This window comes from Hyperolius riggenbachi, chromosome 12 (genome assembly GCF_040937935.1).
Source record: "Hyperolius riggenbachi isolate aHypRig1 chromosome 12, aHypRig1.pri, whole genome shotgun sequence".
Taxonomy (NCBI): Eukaryota; Metazoa; Chordata; class Amphibia; order Anura; family Hyperoliidae; genus Hyperolius; species Hyperolius riggenbachi.
This window is the reverse complement of record NC_090657.1, coordinates 18,704,984-18,725,423: the sequence shown is the minus strand read 5'-3', so window position 1 is coordinate 18,725,423 and position 20,440 is coordinate 18,704,984. Positions and strand designations below refer to the sequence as shown.

Genomic DNA, 20,440 nt, shown 5'->3' with positions numbered 1-20,440 from the left:
AAGCTGTATTACTATAGACCTGCACTGACTTTATATATTCATAGGCAACTGGTATTGTTTAAAAGGGAATAAATAGGCAGCCTTTATATCACTCTGGCTTCAGGTTCCCTTTAAAGCGGACCTGAACTCAGAACTTCCTCTCTGCTCTAAAAGATACGCAACAGCATAGTAACTTTTAAATAAAAACATTTCTTTGTTACAGTTGATACAAATCCTGCAATAAACCTTCAGTGTGTCTACTTCCTGCTTTCATGGAAGCTCTAACATCATGTGTCACAGAATCTGCTCTGCTGGTCTTGATTCTCTGGACTGTGTTGTTTCCTATGCAGCTTACATAGTTTAGTCCAGGGAAAAGAGACCTTTCTGTCAGTTTGAAAGGATGACTGATTTGCATCCACTTGTCATGCAAATTGCTTATCTGCTTCCTTTGAAGGTTTCTAGTATAAATGTCACTTCCTCCCAGAATTCCTTGCTCGACATAGTTTCTGATTAGGGAAACTTACCTTGGAGCCTCAGCCTCTTATGTATCTTGTTGTTGCGAATATTCTAGTGTAGTTAATTATTGGGGAGTGCACTTTGCACTTCCTATAGTGCAGTCAGGTTCTCTTTTATTTGTACTGTTTATTCCTGTTCTGTCTTGTCCTGTCCTTGCAATTGTACTGTCACCTGCGGTGGCTGGCAGTGAATCGTTTGGTCTCGTTCCTAGATCGCATTCGCCCTAGTGGTAGAGGCGGTGGATCTCCCTTGTCTGACTCTTGGAATATAACCTTAGCTGCGGTTGCTACTGGTTACTCCTTCAGTCTGTCTTGTCCAGCACGAACGCTTGCTGTTGTCTGGGGTGAGGCAACCTATTAGCAAACGTTCGCGTTATTTGTCGGTCGTCATTTTCTGTGTTCATTTGTCAGTCAGGGTTGGTACGTTTTGCCACTGTTGCGCTTAACGTGCGGTGGCTGTACCGTTAACGCTCTTGTCTCTGTTGCGCATATCTGGCGGGGACCGCGTTTAGCTAGTTTTATTTTCCTTGGCATTCAGATTGTGGTTATTTGCTGTGTTTTCCTTACTCAATTCATGCTCTGTCTTTGCTCAGTCTTGTGTCGCTGATAGCAATCACCTCTCTTGCGATTAGCTTTCTCACTCTGGCCTGCTATGATGTGATATGTCTACCGTCGCGGGGTCGCGACTAGATTGGTAGACATTCATATTGTCTGTCCCTGTTTTTGCTTTCTTCTGAGTTGTTACTTTATATTGCTCAGTGTTGCTCAATCGTGCAATTTCAATCTGGCATCTGTGGCGGTACAGAGGACTTGTTCCTCTTTACTCTACAGCTCCATCTGCTGGTTGGAATTTTTCTCTACAAATCTATACTGGGTGCTTTGCTTCTGTGACTGCGTCGATTTCCTTCTGTTTCAGCGCACGTGGCGTGCGCTGACTGGAAGTCGCCCGCAGATCATTACAATGTTTACCAATTAGATGCTCTGCCATGGCAGAGGAGACTCCTGAGCTGACTCAGCTGAGGGATCAAATTACAGTAGTGATTAGTCACAGATGAGGGGGAATGGGACAGGCTAAACTCTCTAAATACATACAGGGTGCATTTCTCTGTTTACCTTCTGTCCTGTTCAAGAGTTCAGGTTCACGTTAAGGCACCATCACCGATTCTAGACAAAAAACCTAAAGGAAATTTGACAGAACAGCCATTATTTTTGCGGAGAGGACTAGAAACTGCTAAATATCACAAATTCCCTGCAGCGGCTGAGCGCCGAGGATTTTTTGCGTTTCCAGGATCAGGAAATCAAGTTTCATCTGCACTTTAATGACAGAGCTTTGTGAGAAGGCATTTTCCGTGTCACTCACAATGGCTATTCAGATGTGCGCCGGGCGAGGAGGGGTCCGTGCCGGGGACATTGTTTAGATGTCTCTCCTGAGGGGGGCTTTATTTTTTTTCAAGAAAATGATCTGCGCCTCGCGCTTTCCCTGTGGTAACCGGACACGGCAAGATTGTGTCTTAATTGATAAGAGACGGGCATCACCCTGCGGTGTTTAAATGTCAACCTGCGGGATTTCTGATTGCTCCATCTCGCAGACACAATGAGGGAGAAATCCAGCATCCTCCAGGAACAATACTCCGCTGGTTTAATGAACGCCGAGCTGCGGCTTTAATGAAAGACGGCTTCTGAACGCACGCAACTGAAAGAGAATCAGATCTGTGCGGTTAAACAAAGAGGGGAGAGTCCGCAAAGAAAAAGGCAGGAAAAACAAACAGTCTATCGCTGTACAAACTTAGAGGGATTGTCCGCCACAAAATCAAATTCCATTTATCCACTGCTGTGTGTTTTTAATATGCAGCCTGAAACCTGCCCCTGCATTGCAAACACTCCAATCTAATCAGAAATGCTTCTGCTGTAATAAATCTCATCTGTCAGCCTGGCTCTATTTGGTACGTTGCCGATGAGAAGGAAGCTTGTTATCTCCCCTCCCGCATTTCTGCTCCTTACTGATTGGCTGAGGGAAGTTCAGTGTGCTACTGAAATATATTCTATGCTGCTGTCAGGCCCGGATTTACATCACAGGAGCCTATAGGCACAGATGTCCTGGCACCTTAGACTTCACCCTCGAACCTACAAAAACCCGCTGAATCGCACTGCAAGTGTACTGGCTGCAATGCTGTCACTATTCCCTTAGTATCCTTGACCAATATAGATAGCTACAGGTGCCCCTTAGTATTAGGTACCCAGAGATACCCTCAGTGTTAAGTAGCTAGAGGTGCCTCCAAGTATTAGGTAGCTAGTAGTGCATAGGCAAATGCAGGGAAGGATTACAGCTGCCCAGAATCCCCCCTCAGACCAGGGCCGGTGCAGTGTCTGGGGAAAGACACAAGTTGAGACACCAGAATATCCACAGGTATCCTGCAGCTCACAGCACTGCCCCCTTTCTTTCCCTGCTACAGTTGACTTTGGATAAAGCAGCAGTGTGTGCACAGAGCATGGAGCAGCAGCGTGTGCACAGAGCATGGAGCAGCAGCGTGTGCACAGAGCATGGAGCAGCAGCGTGTGCACAGAGCATGGAGCAGCAGCGTGTGCACAGAGCATGGAGCAGCAGCGTGTGCACAGAGCATGGAGCAGCAGCGTGTGTACAGAGCATGGAGCAGCAGCGTGTGTACAGAGCATTGAGCAGCAGCGCGTGCGCAGAGCATGGAGCAGCAGCGCGTGCGCAGAGCATGGAGCAGCAGCGCGTGCGCAGAGCATGGAGCAGCAGCGCGTGCGCAGAGCATGGAGCAGCAGCGCGTGCGCAGAGCATGGAGCAGCAGCGCGTGCACAGAGCACGGAGCAGCAGCGCGTGCACGGAGCAGCAGCGCGTGCACGGAGCAGCAGCGCGTGCACGGAGCAGCAGCGCGTGCACGGAGCAGCAGCGCGTGCACGGAGCAGCAGCGCGTGCACAGAGCATGGAGCAGCAGCGCGTGCACAGAGCATGGAGCAGCAGCGCGTGCACAGAGCATGGAGCAGCAGCGTGGAACTTAAGAGTCAGGTATGAGCACAGCCCTGTGCCCTGCTGAATGAATGCTTCACTTTCCTCTTCATTATCAGTGTCGGCTGTCCTCATTATAATCTGTATACAAACTGTTCTGATCTATCCCGATTTAGGTCAGACAGGAAATTGCATTATGTGTACCCAACATGATGTCCTACCATATTATTATACTATATTGTGCGTGGCTGGGGTAGACCTTTCAGGAATCCCCTCCGAGAAAATCCTGGGTTTGCCCCTGTAGTGCCCCCATGGAAAGGAGATCTGGTCAGTGGAACGCTGAGACCTGGGTGAGTATCCTCTCATTTACACTCTGTTTGGGACTCTACATAGATAATGCAGGTGGGAGTCACTTGGGGAGGGGAGTGAGCCACATTTCCATCATCAGGCGCCTGTAGGCATGTGCCTACAGTGCCTTATGGTAAATCCGGCCCTGGCTGCTGTGCTCTCATGTGTTTACAAAGCAAGCTAGCTATGACAGTGCAGTTTCTAGGAGGAAAAAAGTAAGTGAGGAAATTACATCAGGATTGGCATCAGTCGGAAGGAATCAAGATAACAAATGCTAGAAACAGAATTCTCTATTTACTATATAAAATTAACTGTAATCAAAATGTAGACAGTACAATACATATGTTATGTAATTAGTACAATTCTCTTATGTGTTTTTTTTTTTTTTAGCCCTGGGATGGTATGGTTGTCCCTGCTGCTCAAAAGTCCACATTTACGGCGCAATGTTTGGTGACGAACGTTCATTTTTGAGACTTTGCGTAAAGTTTTTTTAACGGAGCTTTGTTAAATGTGTAATAATTGACGACTATCCGCAACAAACATTTGTACAACATTGGAACCACCATCATGACAGATCTCCCCTCCACCGACCGTTCAGATCTTCACTAAAGTCAAACGTTACCAGCAGAGATGGATTAAGATGTAATGGGGCCCTAGGCAAAGTAGTACATTTGGGGACCACTTGTGGTCCTTTTTGGTAAGCTGAAGTAAACTGAGATCAAAGAAGGTAGCAGGTGGGCCCCTTGACACCCACTAGGCCCCAAGCACCTGCCTAGGTTGCCTGGTGGATGATCCTACCCTAGTTACTGCGATTAGGCCAAATGGATGTGGGAACGATGGTTTGTCGGCACAGATTCCTGATCCATCTGGTACTGGGCTAGAAGCCTTACAGGCTGTATAATCTGATAGCCGATGTAAGACCATAGGTATTAATATATTTCACTTATACAGCCAATACAACATGGAGGTCTGTTTCAAATATGGGGCAGGACACTATCCTTTATAGTGTATGTAAGATCTTCTCGCCGCTCATGGCGACGGAATGCCGAGACCCTTGCTGAGGCGCAAGCCTCTGGGTCTCCGCGGGGCTCTGATGTCAGTGGAGAGCACGGCGCTTAGTTCCCATTGGCTAAGCCTGTGCATGATCTTGTGCAAACTGAAGCCCCAGGACTTTATGCCGATTGGCGTTAGGCGATCCCGGGGCTGCAGCCACGCCTGTCCAGGTGACTCGGTCGGCAAGCAGTTAAACTATTATGGTGTACGAGTCCGGGAGTCGTGCCACAGTCCCACTGCACAGGCACTGGGGGTGACATTCTTAGGGGGCGGCCACACAGGCAGGGGAGGGGGCGGCACTACCTAGGCCAATTACAGATAGATTCCATGCAGTGCATTGGGTAGACAAAAGATTTCTGTGATCAGATAGAAGTCTGTCTCATTGTAGATCTGCCCATACATCGCTAGATGTATAGACATTTTAAGATTTCATTGAAAAACGGCAACACAAGTGCCAGAGATCTTCACATCAGATGAGGGGTATCCATTGAAATCACCAGGGTTCATGCTAAAATCTTTAATGTTCTCTACAGTGGGATAATCTTCCCAAAGTGGGATCTAAGATGGCAAAAACAACCTGACGGACGTTATAACCCTTCCCTATTATATATCCAGCTCTGACAAATGAATTGACTGGAACTGGGCTTGACAGTGTTGCCTAAAAAGCAGAGAGATGCTAGCTTACTGCAGTGACATCAGTGGAGATCTCGTTTCTGATTGTTGCTCTCTGAACCTCCATTTTTAAGCCATTTCTTTGATCTCATTCATCTCATACATAATTACAAATCTGCTGTGAAGCTGACCACACACTGCACAAACTGACTGACTGGCATCTAGAAGAGTATGTGTACAAATATAACAATATGATTCAATTCTGATAATTATGCTGCATGGAAATGACTGTCTGGAAAATACATAGATTCAGTAGCATAGCTTAGAAGCTCTGGTCCCCAGTGCGAGTTTTACATATGACCCCTCAAGCACTCTATATATAACAATTGATATGGAGCACCAAAACCCGCAAAGGACAGCGAGGTGCATACAGGGGAGGAGACAGCCACAGTGTCAGAGAGGTGCATACAGGGGAGGGGACAGCTGCAGTGTCAGAGAGCTGCATACAGGGGAGGGGACAGCTGCAGTGTCAGAGAGGTGCTTACAGGGGAGGGGACAGCTGCAGTGTCAGAGAGGTGCATACAGGGGAGGGGACAGCTGCAGTGTCAGAGAGGTGCATACAGGGGAGGGGACAGCTGCAGTGTCAGAGAGGTGCATACAGGGGAGGGGACAGCTGCAGTGTCAGAGAGGTGTATACAGGGGAGGGGACAGCTGCAGTGTCAGAGAGATGCATACAGGGGAGGGGACAGCTGCAGTGTCAGAGAGGTGCATACAGGGGAGGGGACAGCTGCAGTGTCAGAGAGGTGCATACAGGGGAGGGGACAGCTGCAGTGTCAGAGAGGTGCATACAGGGGAGGGGACAGCTGCAGTGTCAGAGAGGTGCATACAGGGGAGGGGACAGCTGCAGTGTCAGAGAGGTGCATACAGGGGAGGGGACAGCTGCAGTGTCAGAGGTGCATACAGGGGAGGGGACAGCTGCAGTGTCAGAGAGGTGCATACAGGGGAGGGGACAGCTGCAGTGTCAGAGAGGTGCATACAGGGGAGGGGACAGCTGCAGTGTCAGAGAGGTGCATACAGGGGAGGGGACAGCCGCAGTGTCAGAGAGGTGCATACAGGGGAGGGGACAGCTGCAATGTCAGAGAGGTGTATACAGGGGAGGACTGGCCCGCCCGAATCTTAATTAGGGCCGGCCGCTGCTATACGCAATTGCCCCCCGTCCCCCTGGGTTATACGCAGCGGCCGCAGACATCGCACAGGTGACAGGTTCGCAGTGGGGATCGCAACCTCGCGTGATATTTCCCAGCAAGTTGAAGTATCCAATCAGAGAAGGGGCTGAGGCGGCCGGCCGTGGTGTGCCCTTGTGCGTGGCTGCACCTGCGGTGGATGTGAGCGGCACAAGGACACAAATAGCTTAGGTCCTCTCCGGCCCGGTGGGTTGACCCTGCTTTACTCCGCCCCCCCGCCTGGAGCCATTGCCGCCCGCAACGTGCTGCTGTGCCTGCGGTGTCGTCAGAGTGAGCTGTCTCACTCTTCAGCTTTCTGTGCTGGGGGGGGCTGGGGGCCTGGAGCTGCGGCTACGAGTGGCTGGCTGGCTGTCCTGGCTGGAAGAGTCGGACACTCTGGGGGCTGGGACTTCGGAGATGCCACCTATAGCTGCTTGCTGCTGTGGAGGAGGAGGAGGTGTAGGACTGAGGAGACAGGATAGAGGAGGTCGGGTCCAGGTTGCCAGAGGAGAAGGTGTTTTTTATAAATTTTTGTTTCTGTAATTCTCCCTTCTTGTCACTGAGTTACTCACACTTTGCTGCCTGCCTGCTACTGCTGTCAAATTCAATTCTCTGCCCAGGAGAGTGCCCTCTGAGTTTTTTTTTTTTGTGTGATAATCATCCCCATTCTGACCCTGGCTTGAGGGGGAACGTTTTTTTCTTCTTGTGGTGTGATTGGCGGCAGTGGAGGGGGGAGGCAGGCAGTTAGGCACCGTCAAACAGGTAGTTGGAGGGGGGGGGGGGGGTAGGTGCCAGACAAGTAGTTTGTATGGTGGGTGGGCAGGAGTGGGGTTAGGCATCACCAGGTAGGTAGGTTTGTGTGTGTGTGGGGGGGGGGGGGTTGTTTAAAGGAGTTATCAGGCATTTTTAATGAAATAAGTGCTACTTACCCGGGGCTTCCTCCAGCCCCACGCTCCCAGCATGTCCCTCGCCGCAGCTCTGCAGTCAGCCATTCGCTGCCGTTGCCTCCCAGTCCCCGGCGATGGCACCAGTCTGACCTGGATGTCGGCCTGTACTGCGCCTGTGCGAGCAGGACTGTCAATCACCGCCACGTGGACCAGAGTGTACTGCGCAGGCGCAGTAGTTCTGCGTCTGCACAGTATGCTCTGGTCCATGTGGCGGTGATTGACAGTGCCGCTCGCACAGGCGCAGTCGGCCTGACGTCATCGCCGGGGGCTGGGAGGCAGCGGCAGTGAACAGCTGACTGCAGAGCTGCGGCAAAGGACATGCTGGGAGCTTGGGGCTGGACGAGCCCTGGGTAAGTAGCACTTATTTTCATTAAAAAAAAGCCTGATAACTCCTTTAAGGTTAGGCATCAGACAAAGACAGGTAGATTGTGCAGAGAAATGGGGTTAGGCATCAGGTACATTGTGTGTGTGTGTGTGTGTGTGTGTGTGTGTGTGTGTGTGTGTGTGTGTGTGTGTGTGTGTGTGTGTGTGTGTGTGTGTGTGTGTGTTAGTCATCACAATTTGAAGATTTGCACACAAGAAAGATATGGCTTTAGGCTGGGGATGCCGTGAAATGGGCCTCTAGTTTGTGTTGTCCCCCCAGGCCAAAAGGTCCCAGTCCTCCCGTGGGTGTATACAGGGGAGGGGACAGCGGCAGTGTCAGAGAGGTGCATACAGGGGAGGGGACAGCTGCAGTGTCAGAGATGCATACAGGGGAGGGGACAGCTGCAGTGTCAGAGGTGCATAAAGGGGAGGGGACAGCTGCAGTGTCAGAGAGGTGCATACAGGGGAGGGGGCAGCTGCAGTGTCAGAGAGGTGCATACAGGGGAGGGGGCAGCTGCAGTGTCAGAGAGGTGCATACAGGGGAGGGGGCAGCTGCAGTGTCAGAGAGATGTATACAGGGGAGGGGACAGCTGCAGTGTCAGAGGTGCATACAGGGGAGGGGACAGTTGCAGTGTCAGAAAGGTGCATACAGGGAGGGGACAGCCACAGTGTCAGAGATGCATACAGGGGAGGGGACAGCTGCCGTGTCAGAGAGGTGTAAGCAGGGGGGGAGGGGACAGCCGCAGTGTCAGAGAGGTGCATACAGCGGAGGGGACAGTCGCAGTGTCAGAGGTGCATACAGGGGAGGAGACAGCTGCAGTGTCAGAGAGGTGCATACAGGGGAGGAGACAGCTGCAGTGTCAGAGGTGCATACAGGGGAGGGAGCAGCTGCAGTGTCAGAGAGATGCATACAGGGGAGGGGGCAGCTGCAGTGTCGGAGAGATGCATACAGGGGAGGGGACAGCCGCAGTTTTAGAGAGATGCATACAGGGGAGGGGACAGCCGCAGTGTCAGAGAGATGCATACAGGGTAGGGGACAGCCGCAGTGTCAGAGAGGTGCATACAGGGGAGGGGACAGCCGCAGTGTCAGAGAGATGCATACAGGGTAGGGGACAGCCGCAGTGTCAGAGAGGTGCATACAGGGGAGAGGGGACAGCTGCCGTGTCAGAGAGGTGCATACAGGGGAGGGGACAGCCGCAGTGCCAGAGAGGTGCATACAGGGGAGGGGGCAGCCGCAGTGTCAGAGAGATGCATACAGGGGAGGGGACGGCCACAGTTTTAGAGAGATGCATACAGGGGAGGGGACAGCTGCAGTGTCAGAGAGATGCATAAAGGGGAGGGGACAGCTGCAGTGTCAGAGATGCATACAGGGGAGGGGACAGCAGCAGTGTCAAAGAGATGCATAAAGGGGAGGAGACAGCTGCAGTGTCAGAGATGCATACAGGGGAGGGGACAGCTGCAGTGTCAGAGATGCATACAGGGGAGGGGACAGCTGCAGTATCAGAGATGCATACAGGGGAGGGGACAGCTGCAGTGTCAGAGGTGCTTACAGGGGAGGGGACAGCTGCAGTGTCAGAGGTGTAAGCAGGGGAGGGGACAGCCGCAGTGTCAGAGAGGTGCATACAGGGGAGGGGACAGCTGCAGTGTCAGAGATGCATACAGGGGAGGGGACAGCTGCAGTGTCAGAGGTGTAAGCAGGGGAGGGGGTAGCTGCAGTGTCAGAGAGGTGCATACAGGGGAGGGAGCAGCTGCAGTGTCAGAGAGGTGCATACAGGGGAGGGGGTAGCTGCAGTGTCAGAGAGATGCATACAGGGGAGGGGACAGCTGCAGTGTCAGAGAGATGCATACAGGGGAGGGGACAGCCGCAGTGTCAGAGAGCTGCATACAGAGGAGACAGCTGCAGTGTCAGATGCATACGGGGAGGAGACAGCCACAGTGTCAGAGGTGTAAGCAGGGGAGGGGACAGCCGCAATGTCAGAGAGATGCATACAGGGGAGGGGACAGCCGCAGTGTCAGAGAGATGCATACAGGGGAGGGGACAGCCGCAGTGTCAGAGGTGTAAGCAGGGGAGGGGACAGCCGCAATGTCAGAGAGATGCATACGGGGAGGGGACAGCCGCAGTGTCAGAGAGATGCATACAGGGGAGGGGACAGCCGCAGTGTCAAAGGTGAAAGCAGGGGAGGGGACAGCCGCAATGTCAGAGATGCATACGGGGAAGGGACAGCTGCAGTGTCAGAGAGATGCATACAGGGGAGGAGACAGCTGCAGTGTCAGAGATGCATACGGGGAGGGGACAGCCGCAGTGTCAGAGAGGTGTAAGTTGGGGAGGGGACAGTTGCAGTGTTAGAAAGGTGCATACAGGGGAGGGGACAGCTGCAGTGTCGAGAGGCGTTTAAAGGAGGGCCCCTGCTGTGTTTGCTAAATCTGCATCCCCTATTGCTACGCCACTGCATGGATTGCTTTCTGACTATACTTTGCCTGCGTACTATTTTCCAGGGTTGGATGATACGCTAAAGATGGATGTACTACTGGGTTAAAATGTAAAAAGTGTAAAATCAGTGAAGTCATTCATTAACGATTTCTGGGCAGCTTTTATCCAGCTATTTTCAGTCACAGACTGCAGTAACAAAGAGGTGCGATCAGTGCTTATATAAAAGAAAGCTGGTGCAGAACAATAAAGCCGAATAAACGATTGTCTGGGGGTTGACGTGTGTGTAGCCAGGGTATGCAATGATCAGCGGCAGACTTGGCAGCCTCTGCCTTCTTGTGTCTATAGAGAACTGCTTAGTAATGTGAGGTAACCATTAACCCTTCCACAGCCAATTGCACATCACAGTGCAGCCACCAGTAACGCTAAATGAATTTGTATCGTTCCTCTAAATCATGACAAAACCCCACCCGACCCAGAAGCCCCCTCTTAAACACCAACCAGAGAGCCAGAGCAAGTGGTGGAGGTGACAGCAGCACCTCCCCCACCAGCAGACAAAGAGGAGTCTAGTCAGCTCCTGGGTGGAGGACTCGCTGATGGAGAGCGAGGAGTTAAACAAGAACACATGGAAATGGAATAAGTCATGTTCCTATATGCTGTACCAATCCCTTGCTAAACTCAGGACACTGTGCATGGTCACCCCTGGATGCACCTCGCACTTCATATAACGTAACGTGATATGGTGGCTTTTGCTCACATGTAACATGTATGTGATATGACAGTACTACACGTCTACACATGTGTACTATTAAGAGTATGAAACCTGTATCTACTTTGAGGTTATAAAACTTAAGTACAACATGTAGGCACTATAAGAGTATAAAGCATTTATCTATCATGTATGTGCTATGCAGATGCAATGCTTTGATCTAACATGCATGTGCTTCTAAGATTAGAACGAACATGTATGTGCTATGAGGATGTAAAGCTTATATCTATCATGTATGTGTTATGAGGGCATTAAGATTATACCTAATACGTGTGCTATGAGGGTAGTGGGAGCGTGGCTTACATGTATGTGTTATGAGGGTAAAAAGCGAATATTGAACATGTATGTGGTGTAATGGTGCATGCGCTATGAGGGTACTAAGCTTATATCGAACATGTATGTGATATGAGAGTGCTAAACTTACAAAAAACATGTATGATATGATGGTACTAAATTCATGTGCCCATATGTGGGTACAAATTACGTACTTGTGGTACGAGCATACGAGGCACACGTGTGTGTGTGTGTGTGTGTTATGATGTACATACATGTGACATGAATACACGATGCTTATATCTAAAATGACTATGAAATAAGGGTACTAAGCTTACTTATACGTACTGTGTGTGTGGGATTGCTCTTGCTTATTATTTAACATGTATGATATGAGTGTACTAAGCTCACATGTTCATATCTGCGTATAAAGCTTACATACACGTGGTATGGGGGTTATAAGGCTTGTGTACGTGATATGATATACGTACATGTGACATGAGTGTACAAAGCTTATATTGAACGTATGATATGAATGTACTAAGCTCACGTGTCCATCATATGTGGATATAATGCTTACAGACGTGTGATATGAGGTTAAAGGGCTCATGTGCATGTGATATGAGTCATGTTATATATAATGTATATAAAATGAAGGGTGCTAAGTGTGTGTGTGTGTGTGTGTGTGTGTGTGTGTGTGTGTGTGTGTGTGTGTGTGTGTGTGTGTGTGTGTGTGTGTGTGTGTGTGTGTGTGTGTGTGTGTACGTGTGTGTGTGTGTACGTGTGTGTGTGTGTGTGTGTGTGTGTGTGTGTGTGTGTGTACGTGTGTACGTGTGTGTGTGTGTGTGTGTGTGTGTGTGTACGTACGTGTGTGTGTGTGTGTACGTGTGTGTGCTTGCTCACATAGGGCTCATATAAGACCAATGTGCTTTGAGGCATGTGCACTTTAATCATGTGACATGTATGTTATGATACTGTACACCAACATGTAATATGTAAGTGCTGTACTATGTGTGTTCTATTCAGCTGCTGGAAGTAAAGAAGGAAGGAAAGAAGGGGGTTGTGTTGTTTTCCTCTGTAGTCTTCCCTGGGGGTCTCATCCAGCCAGAGCCCCACATGCACATTTGCATATCCCTCTCTGACTGGAGAAGAGGTATGAAGGGGAGTGTCTTGGCTGGTAGACTTCTACCCCAATGAGTTAACATTAGGAGAGGCTCTGATGAGCAGGCAGACAAGACACTTTTTATTGTCAGCGCTTCTCTGAAGTGGTGAGATCCCCCCCCCCATGTGCCCGCATGGAGCTGGGATCGCTGCAGGGAAACTATCCCTCTGAGTGGAGAAGGGGCACCCATGCCCAGCTGCTTCCCTTTGTCTGAGGCTGCTGTGGATGGAAGCATTGTCTGTGTCTGGGCTCCCGGGGGACTCGCAGCACTTCACTCCTGTTGCTTCGTCTTGCTCCACCTCCAGCCTGGGCTGCCGGAATATGAAGCACCATGGGCTGGTGTGATCGTGGGGTCCAGATGCTGCTGACCACTGTGGGGGCTTTCGCAGCCTTCAGCCTGATGACCATTGCCATTGGAACCGACTACTGGCTGTATTCCCGGGCACACATCTGCAACGGGACCAACCTCACCATGGACGACCCCCAGACCCAACCTAAGAAGACCAAGGGGGACCTCACCCACTCAGGACTCTGGAGGATTTGCTGCATTGAGGGTGAGTGAGGGGCTCTGCTCCCCCAGGACAGACCTAATGGCAGCCAAGGAGGGGCACCCCCTGTTGGCTCTCAGCTGAGCCTGTCCAGGTGGTACCTGGATTTTTATTGTGTTTTTGGTGTGGTTGCTTAGTAACCAGCATCTGGAGATCCATCAAGATCCCTGTGATGGATAGAAAGACATTAGTGGCATCTTTACACATCTTCATGTGCCACGCTCAGCATAGGCTGGGAGGCAGAGTTTTAAACTGCAATGAAAGCTGAGGTGTATTGGGCTGTGCTGCTGCTTTTGCTGTTATATAGTAACAGGACAAGTATTGTTAAAAAAAAAAAAAATTAAGAAAAAATGAAGCAATTCATTAAATTAAAATATAATTCCTAAATGTTAAGTGACAGGTTTGTATGCTTACAAGGTAAACTAATGTCCATGTACTTTTAAAATATAAATAACTTTGCACTCTTAAACAGGAATATGGAAAATTTCAGCTGAGTAACTGCTGTTCTTTGATGAAACAAACAGCTGCATAGTAAAGGAAGAATTGGCCAAGGTATAGAGCGAGTAGACAGGGGTACTAAGAAAGTGGGTAGGGGGTACACAGAGCATTTACAGGAATATGAGTGGCCAATGCTACAAGAGGGGTAAGTAGTAGAGAAAAAGTGGGCAGGGGTACAGAGGGTATTAGTAGTAGTATAGCTTGAGCGTGCAAAGGTACCGAAAGCATTGCCAGGAGTATATAGTATTGGAAGAGCTATGACAACCATTGCGAGGGAGATGGCAGAGGTATAGAGCTTATTAGAAGTATAGGAAGAGGGGGCAGAGGTATAGATAGCATTGTCAGGGGTGTGGGCAAAGGCTTAGAAAGTATTAGGAAGATTATAGAGAAAGTGGGTATAGTGGTATACGCAGTATTAAAAGTAGTACAGGGAGAGGGGTATATATAACATTGTCAGGGGGTACAGGGAGTAAACCAGGCTTTACAGAGTATAGGGGTAGAGGGGGAGTAGACAGAGATACTGAGAGCATTGTAGGGGTATAGACAGAGGAAGCAGGCGTTTAGACAGTACTAGAAAGGATATAGGGAAAGAGGAAAGGGGCATAGAGAGAATGGGTGGAGGGAGCAGGACCAGGGGTGTAAAGTGGACATGGTTATATAGGGCACTGGAATGGGTTTAGGGAGAACTGGCAGGACTGTAGGGATAGTCAGGGGTATAGAAAGCACTGGATTGGTTGAGGTGCAGAGAGATAAAGCATGGGTTTATATAGAAAATATAGGGAAAGGTATAGTGGTAGTGGGCATGGGGAGTATTCTATGGGGGTATAGGGAGAGTTGACAGGAGTATTAAGAGTACTGGTCGGTGTTTGAGCATTGTCAGAAAGAACAGGATTGTCAGGGGTGTGTAGACAGCCCTTGCATGAGTATACAGTGTTCAGGTGTACATACAGTACTGGATTGGTAGGGGTACAGATAGCACTGTCATGCAATGGGAGTGTGGGCACAGGACAATGAGCTGGAGTATTGGAGGGAGGTATTTGGGCTGAGTTTAGCTGGAAGTAGCAGGCAGTGGAGGAGCTGTCCGCAGCCACTAGTGCTGAATCTGGGACTCCCAAGTCACTCCGCACACAACCTGTTGTATTATATAAAGGACAGCAGTACAGCAACAAAGGAAAGGGCTGGATTATTGATAGCCCTTGTCCAGCAGTGCTGCTTCCTCTCCATGTGGGTGGATGCCATTTAAACATGAATGCAGAGTACAGAGGGACCAGGGTAACATTGATTTCTACTTCTTATCCATAGATTTCTCTTTACTCTCCTGATTAGCAGCAGAGCTGTGGCATTCATAATCTCCTCTGGAGAGTTACAAGTCATATGGAATCATTCCTTTTCCTGTTCTGGGTGTCCTAACACAGGGTGGAAATCAGTGCATTGTCCTCATCCATCAATGCTGATGATTGCCCTGGATTGTGTGGCTAATGGCTATACATTAATCTGCATTCTGCAACACAGGAGCATGCTGATAACAATGCTGGAGAGGGCTGAAATATGGACTGTCTGTGTCACTCAAAGCAGACTGGAGATTTGCATCTCGCTCTCTTGTGCAGGTCCAAATCTTTACAGCTGCCTTTAGAGCACTACATTCCTCATATAAGGGTCCATTAGATAGCAAGCTCAAATGAACAAGAATATGGGTTCCCACACAGGGACGGATCTAGGGGGGGGCAAGCGGGTCTCTTGCCCCAGGCGCAGTTTGTTGAATTCTTAAAAAGGCGTCAAAATGTGGATGGGGAATGGGAGTTTAGGTGCCAAAACCTGACCTTGCCCCAGGCGCAGCTTGGGGCAACTTGGTCTAGATCCGTCCATGTTCCCACATAATATGTAAATGCTAATGGTCATAAGCAGAGTGCCACTGAAAAGTCACTTAACATTGTGTCTGGAAAAAAATGCCCCATAGAACAATAACATTTCTATAGCTATCTATCTATCTATCTATCTATCTATCTATCTATCTATCTATCTATCTTTAATAATAATGTCAGATTGGTCAGACATTTCATATGTATGCTTGTTCAGGGTCTACAACTTAACCCTCTGGGCGATAACCCCGAGCTGAGCTCGGGGTATGCCGCCGCGGAGGATTTCTCAGGCCCTGCTGGGCCGATTTGCATAATTTTATTTATTTTTTTTTTTTGTTACACGCAGCTAGCACTTTGCTAGCTGCATGTATATACTGATCGCCGCTGCTCCGCGCTGATTCGCCGCTACCTGCCGCGCAGCCCCCCTCCAGACCCCGTGCTCAGCCTGGCCAATCAGTGCCAGGCAGCGCTGAGGGGTGGATCAGGACTCCCTCTGACATCACAATGTCGTTGCCGTCGATGACGTCATCCCGATCGTCGCCATGGTGACGAGGGAAGCCAAATAGGAAATCCCGTTCTGAACGGGATTTCCTGTTTGCTCTGAACGCCGGAGGCGATCGGAAGGGGTGGGGGGATCCCGCTGCGCTGCCCCCTGGCGATATTATTGTATCGCCCAGGAGGTTAAAGTATTAGAGGCAGAGGATCAACCCCACAGCCAGGTAATGTGCATTATTTGTCAGCCTCCATATTCCTCTCATCTCAGGTTCCCTTTAAGGTCACTGAATCCCAGGGCGCTCCCTGTGATTTCATTACAAAAATGTACGCTTCTTTCATGATCTAAAGCTGGTTACACACATCCAATTTGGATTGGCCAATGTCCAATTTTACCACCGCCATTTAGTATGAGAGCTTACCAACACGATCTGTTCATAGCATTGAAAATCTGTTAACCCTCCTGCTACATGGAGGTGGTAAAATCTGTCAATGATTAGCCAATCAAAATTGGATGTGTGTAGCAGGCTTAAGGCCTCTTGCACACTACAGGCGATTCCGATTTGCGATTTTTAATCAATACTGCAAGCTCCGTTTATTTTCATCATTTTTCTTGTGTTTATAGCCTTCAGGGAAAATCAGAATCATGTGCAAGAGGCCTCAGATTTACGATTTTCCCTGGATGCCATCAACACAAGAAGAAAAAGGCAGAAACCAAGCATGCAGTACCGATTAAAAATCAGAATTGCAAGTAAAATCGCATCAAAAATCTCCATGCCCTCTTTCTGCGTCCTGCACAGCTATTTGCAGCAGCTGCGGCCAGGAGAGTACTGGGCATGGTCAGTTACTAATGTTTTGGAAACGCTCAGTTCCAGGACACTTTTTGCTGCAGATGCTTTGCACAATCAGAGCAAGGGGAGTAACGATCCTGGACCAGGGCCCCGTAGAGATCTGCCCCTCTATGTGATGATTGGGGGCTGGGAGCTAGGTGCCCCAGTCCTGTACATTATGCAGAGTAGTCAGTGCAGCAGAAGCATTATCCATTACCTGCTCCCGGCGCTGGAGTCTCCTCCACTTACTGGTTAGTTTACAAGTGCCAATCACCGTGTGGCTCCAGTCCCAACATGGTGATGAGATGGCTGCACGTACTGCACGGCACTTGCAAACTAACCAGGGAGTGGAGGAGACTCCAGCGCCGGGAGCTGGTAAGGAATAATGCTTCGGCTGCACTGACTACTCTGCATAATAACAAAAAGGACTTTCTTCCAGGCCCCATCCCAGCTCCAGGCCCCCCTTGCAACACTGTAGTGGGGGTGGGGGCTATAGTTATGCCACTGGTCAGAGCTGTGTTTGGGGAGATGGCTGCAGCACACAGGAAAGGTCAGCCACATGAAGGCACCAGCAAGTGTCTGAGGCAAAGCTAAATTACCATGTAGTGGCCCCTAGGCAATGTAGGAGGTTTGGAGCCCCCTTGTGGTCCTTTTGGTAAGCTGAAGTGGAGAGAGATCAGAGAAGGTGGGGGGTGGGCCCTTTGACACCCAGTAGGCTCCAAGCACCTGCCTAGGTTGCCTGGCGAATACACCTGCTCTGGTCTGAGGACATAAAGAATAAGCAAGTATCCATAACGTTGACCTCTCTTCCTTCACTTCAGGTACACTTTAAATTAGAACGTCAGTCAAAACTTTGCATTTAATTATACAAGGAGTGGAAAAGAATCTCAGCCATTTGTTGCTGTCCCACTGGATTTCTCCTCTCAAACCTCGGGTCAAAAAGCACACTTACCTAAGGGGGAAGGCTTTGAGTATAGAGGGTTCTTGCGTCGTCCTGAAAGATGATGCGCATGCTTCTCTTTATGCATGAGGCCATCAGCGAGTTTATGCCTGCGCTGCCCAGTAGCACAAAGGCGCTCACGCACAAGCAACTCTGGCTTACTGGGCAGGTGCAGCCATAATCGCACAGGCATCGTATGGCCACGTGCATGCCAGAAGACCTGGATCTTCAACTCAAGCGGTGGTCCAGAGGATGGCATTAGAAGTGTCTACTGGATCCAGAGCCTTCCCTTTTCTTAGAAAAATATCTGGTTTTATGATCCGAGGTTCGCCTTTGGTGCATTTCCTGTATACAGCCACACTGCAGGAAGTGACTTACATCGGGTACACAGAAGGAAATTCAACTCCATCAGAAGGTTTTAACTCTCTCCTAGAGTATTAAGAGAAGTATTCTAATTTCTCATTCACAGATGAAGGGCTTTTACCTCACTTCCTGTAATGAGCAGAGGTGTATGGAGAGATTAATGGTGCTGGGAGGTGAACCAAGTAATATAGACTGGTTGAAGAAAAAAAACACACAGGGACACCAGGAGCCCAGTATCGTGTAATAACGTAATGAAATGGGGCCAATTTCTGAAATATTATACTCACAATTGTGGTTGCTTGTAAAGAGCAACCACCTCCAGTGCATGCGGAGAAGTACCGTCTCCGCTCGGCCTTTTGGTCGCAGCTCCTGAAAAAAGGCGCTCTATGGCTCCACAGAGACGCTACCCCTAGTAGATGCACTAGGGTCACAGGTTATCCAACAAAATGGTAGGAGGCGCCCATATGATATGTATAGAGATCTAGTACAATTGATACACAATATATACTCTATAATCAGGTAAAAGGGAAAAAAAATCCTACATGGTATGGAGACTCGAGTCAATTAACCACTTAAGGACCAGGGGTGATTTCGCTGATCTGTGCAGCGTGGGCTCTACAGCCCACAGCACAGATCAGCAAGGAGGCTGGGCGATCAGACTTACCCCCTTTTTTCCCCATTAGGGGGATGTCCTGCTGGGGGGGTCTGATCGCCGCCGGCTCTGTTCGTTCTGCGGGGGGGGGCTCCTCAAAGCCCCCCTCCGCAGCGAGTTTCCTCCTCCGTCCCCTTCCGTCCCTCCCCTTCCTCCTATGGGCAGCGCAGGACGGAGATCCGTCCTGCGCCGCCTAGAGTCAATGCCGGCGAATCAGAATGCGGCGATCCCCGGCCAATCAGAGGCCGGGGATCGCCGATCTACGTCACGGCGCTGCTGCGCAGCAGCGCCGTGTGATGTAAACAGCGGGGAATTCTTCCCCGCATGTTTACATTATGCGTGCGAGCCGCGATCGGCGGCTCGCACACTGTTCACGGAGGCAGTCTCCGTGAACTAGCATGGAAAGTCCATGCTATACCACTAACGACCCGCCGACGCCTATCGGCGTTAGGCGATCGTTAAGTGGTTTAAAGATAACACTATTTTATTTGGCACTTTGACAACGTGTTTCGCGACAACAATTGCTTCATCAGGTCATATAGTGTGCTCAGTAACCATGTGGCGCCCGGACTTTCTCTGCCGTTATTGAGCACACTATATGACCTGATGAAGCAATTGTTGTCGCGAAACGCGTTGTCAAAGTGCGAAATAAAGTAGTGTTATCTTTGTCTCGAGTCTCCATATCGGGTAGGAATTTTTTCCTTTTTACCTGATTATAGAGTATATATTGTGTATCAATTGTACTAGATCTCCATACATATCATATGGGCGCCTGCTATCATTCTGTTGGATAACCAAGTAATATGTTCCCCACTCTCATGCTGACAAGATTTCCCCCTCTCCTCATGCTGAGTAGGTGTGAAAAGCACTGGGGAAAATTGCACAAAGTCGGTGCAATACTGCTATGCAGTCATCGCATGGCAATATTACCATTATTTCCGGCAGCAAGTACCGCGAGTTAGGCCATTAGCATGACCCATAGTACTCGGGTAGTGTGATCGTTGCTGTTGGTAACAAGTGTTACCGTAGCAATGGTAGTCTCTCAAGTAATGCATGTCGCGCTAATAGTGTAACTCATGGTATTTGCTGACAGAAGTAAGGGTAATACTGTGCATTTGTGCAATTGGGTCCATAATGTGGCTAAACATTCTTATTGAATGAGGTGAATTGGGGAGGACAGATTTAGGCATTAGGAGAAGGGTTAGTGTTAGGAATAGGGAATTTACTGTTGAGCATTAGGAGGGTTAGTGTTAGAATAAGTTATCAGGTAAGTCAATCATAAAATATCAGTAGAATTATATTACCGATATTTGTTATCAGCATTAACCGGCACCTAAATCAAAAGCAGCGTTGCATTGCGTATGCCATGTTTATACCCTAATAGTCCCAAGACAGGTGCAGGCTCCCATATCCGTAACCCTTCTGTACCGTACTGACATCTGCATGCCATCCCTTATTAAAGTGCAAACCATAACATGTGCCTCCATTATGAGTGTCTCCTACTCTTAAAGGATACTTGAAGTGACGTGACGAGATAGACGTGTATGTAGAGTGCCAAGCACACAAATAACTATGCTGTGTTCCTTTTTTTTCTTTCTCTGCCTGAAAGAGTTAA

At 49.3% G+C, this 20,440-nt stretch overlaps 1 protein-coding gene and 1 long non-coding RNA gene across 3 annotated transcripts in view; one reads left to right on the top strand and one right to left on the bottom strand.

The window, feature by feature from the left end:
- LOC137541337 (uncharacterized) overlaps window positions 1-20,440 on the bottom strand; it is a 456,394-nt gene that overhangs the window by 253,388 nt on the left and 182,566 nt on the right. The gene's annotated exons all lie outside the window — the stretch shown is intronic.
- The window catches only part of CACNG4 (calcium voltage-gated channel auxiliary subunit gamma 4), a 143,714-nt gene continuing 135,985 nt past the window's right edge, over window positions 12,712-20,440 (top strand). For both annotated transcript variants that reach the window (XR_011025125.1, XM_068262585.1), the window contains exon 1: window positions 12,712-13,197. Coding sequence is in view for 1 of the 2 variants with exons in the window: in XM_068262585.1 (XP_068118686.1) it covers window positions 12,975-13,197 (223 nt within the window). In the remaining variant the exon portion in view is untranslated. The remainder of the gene's footprint in view (window positions 13,198-20,440) is intronic.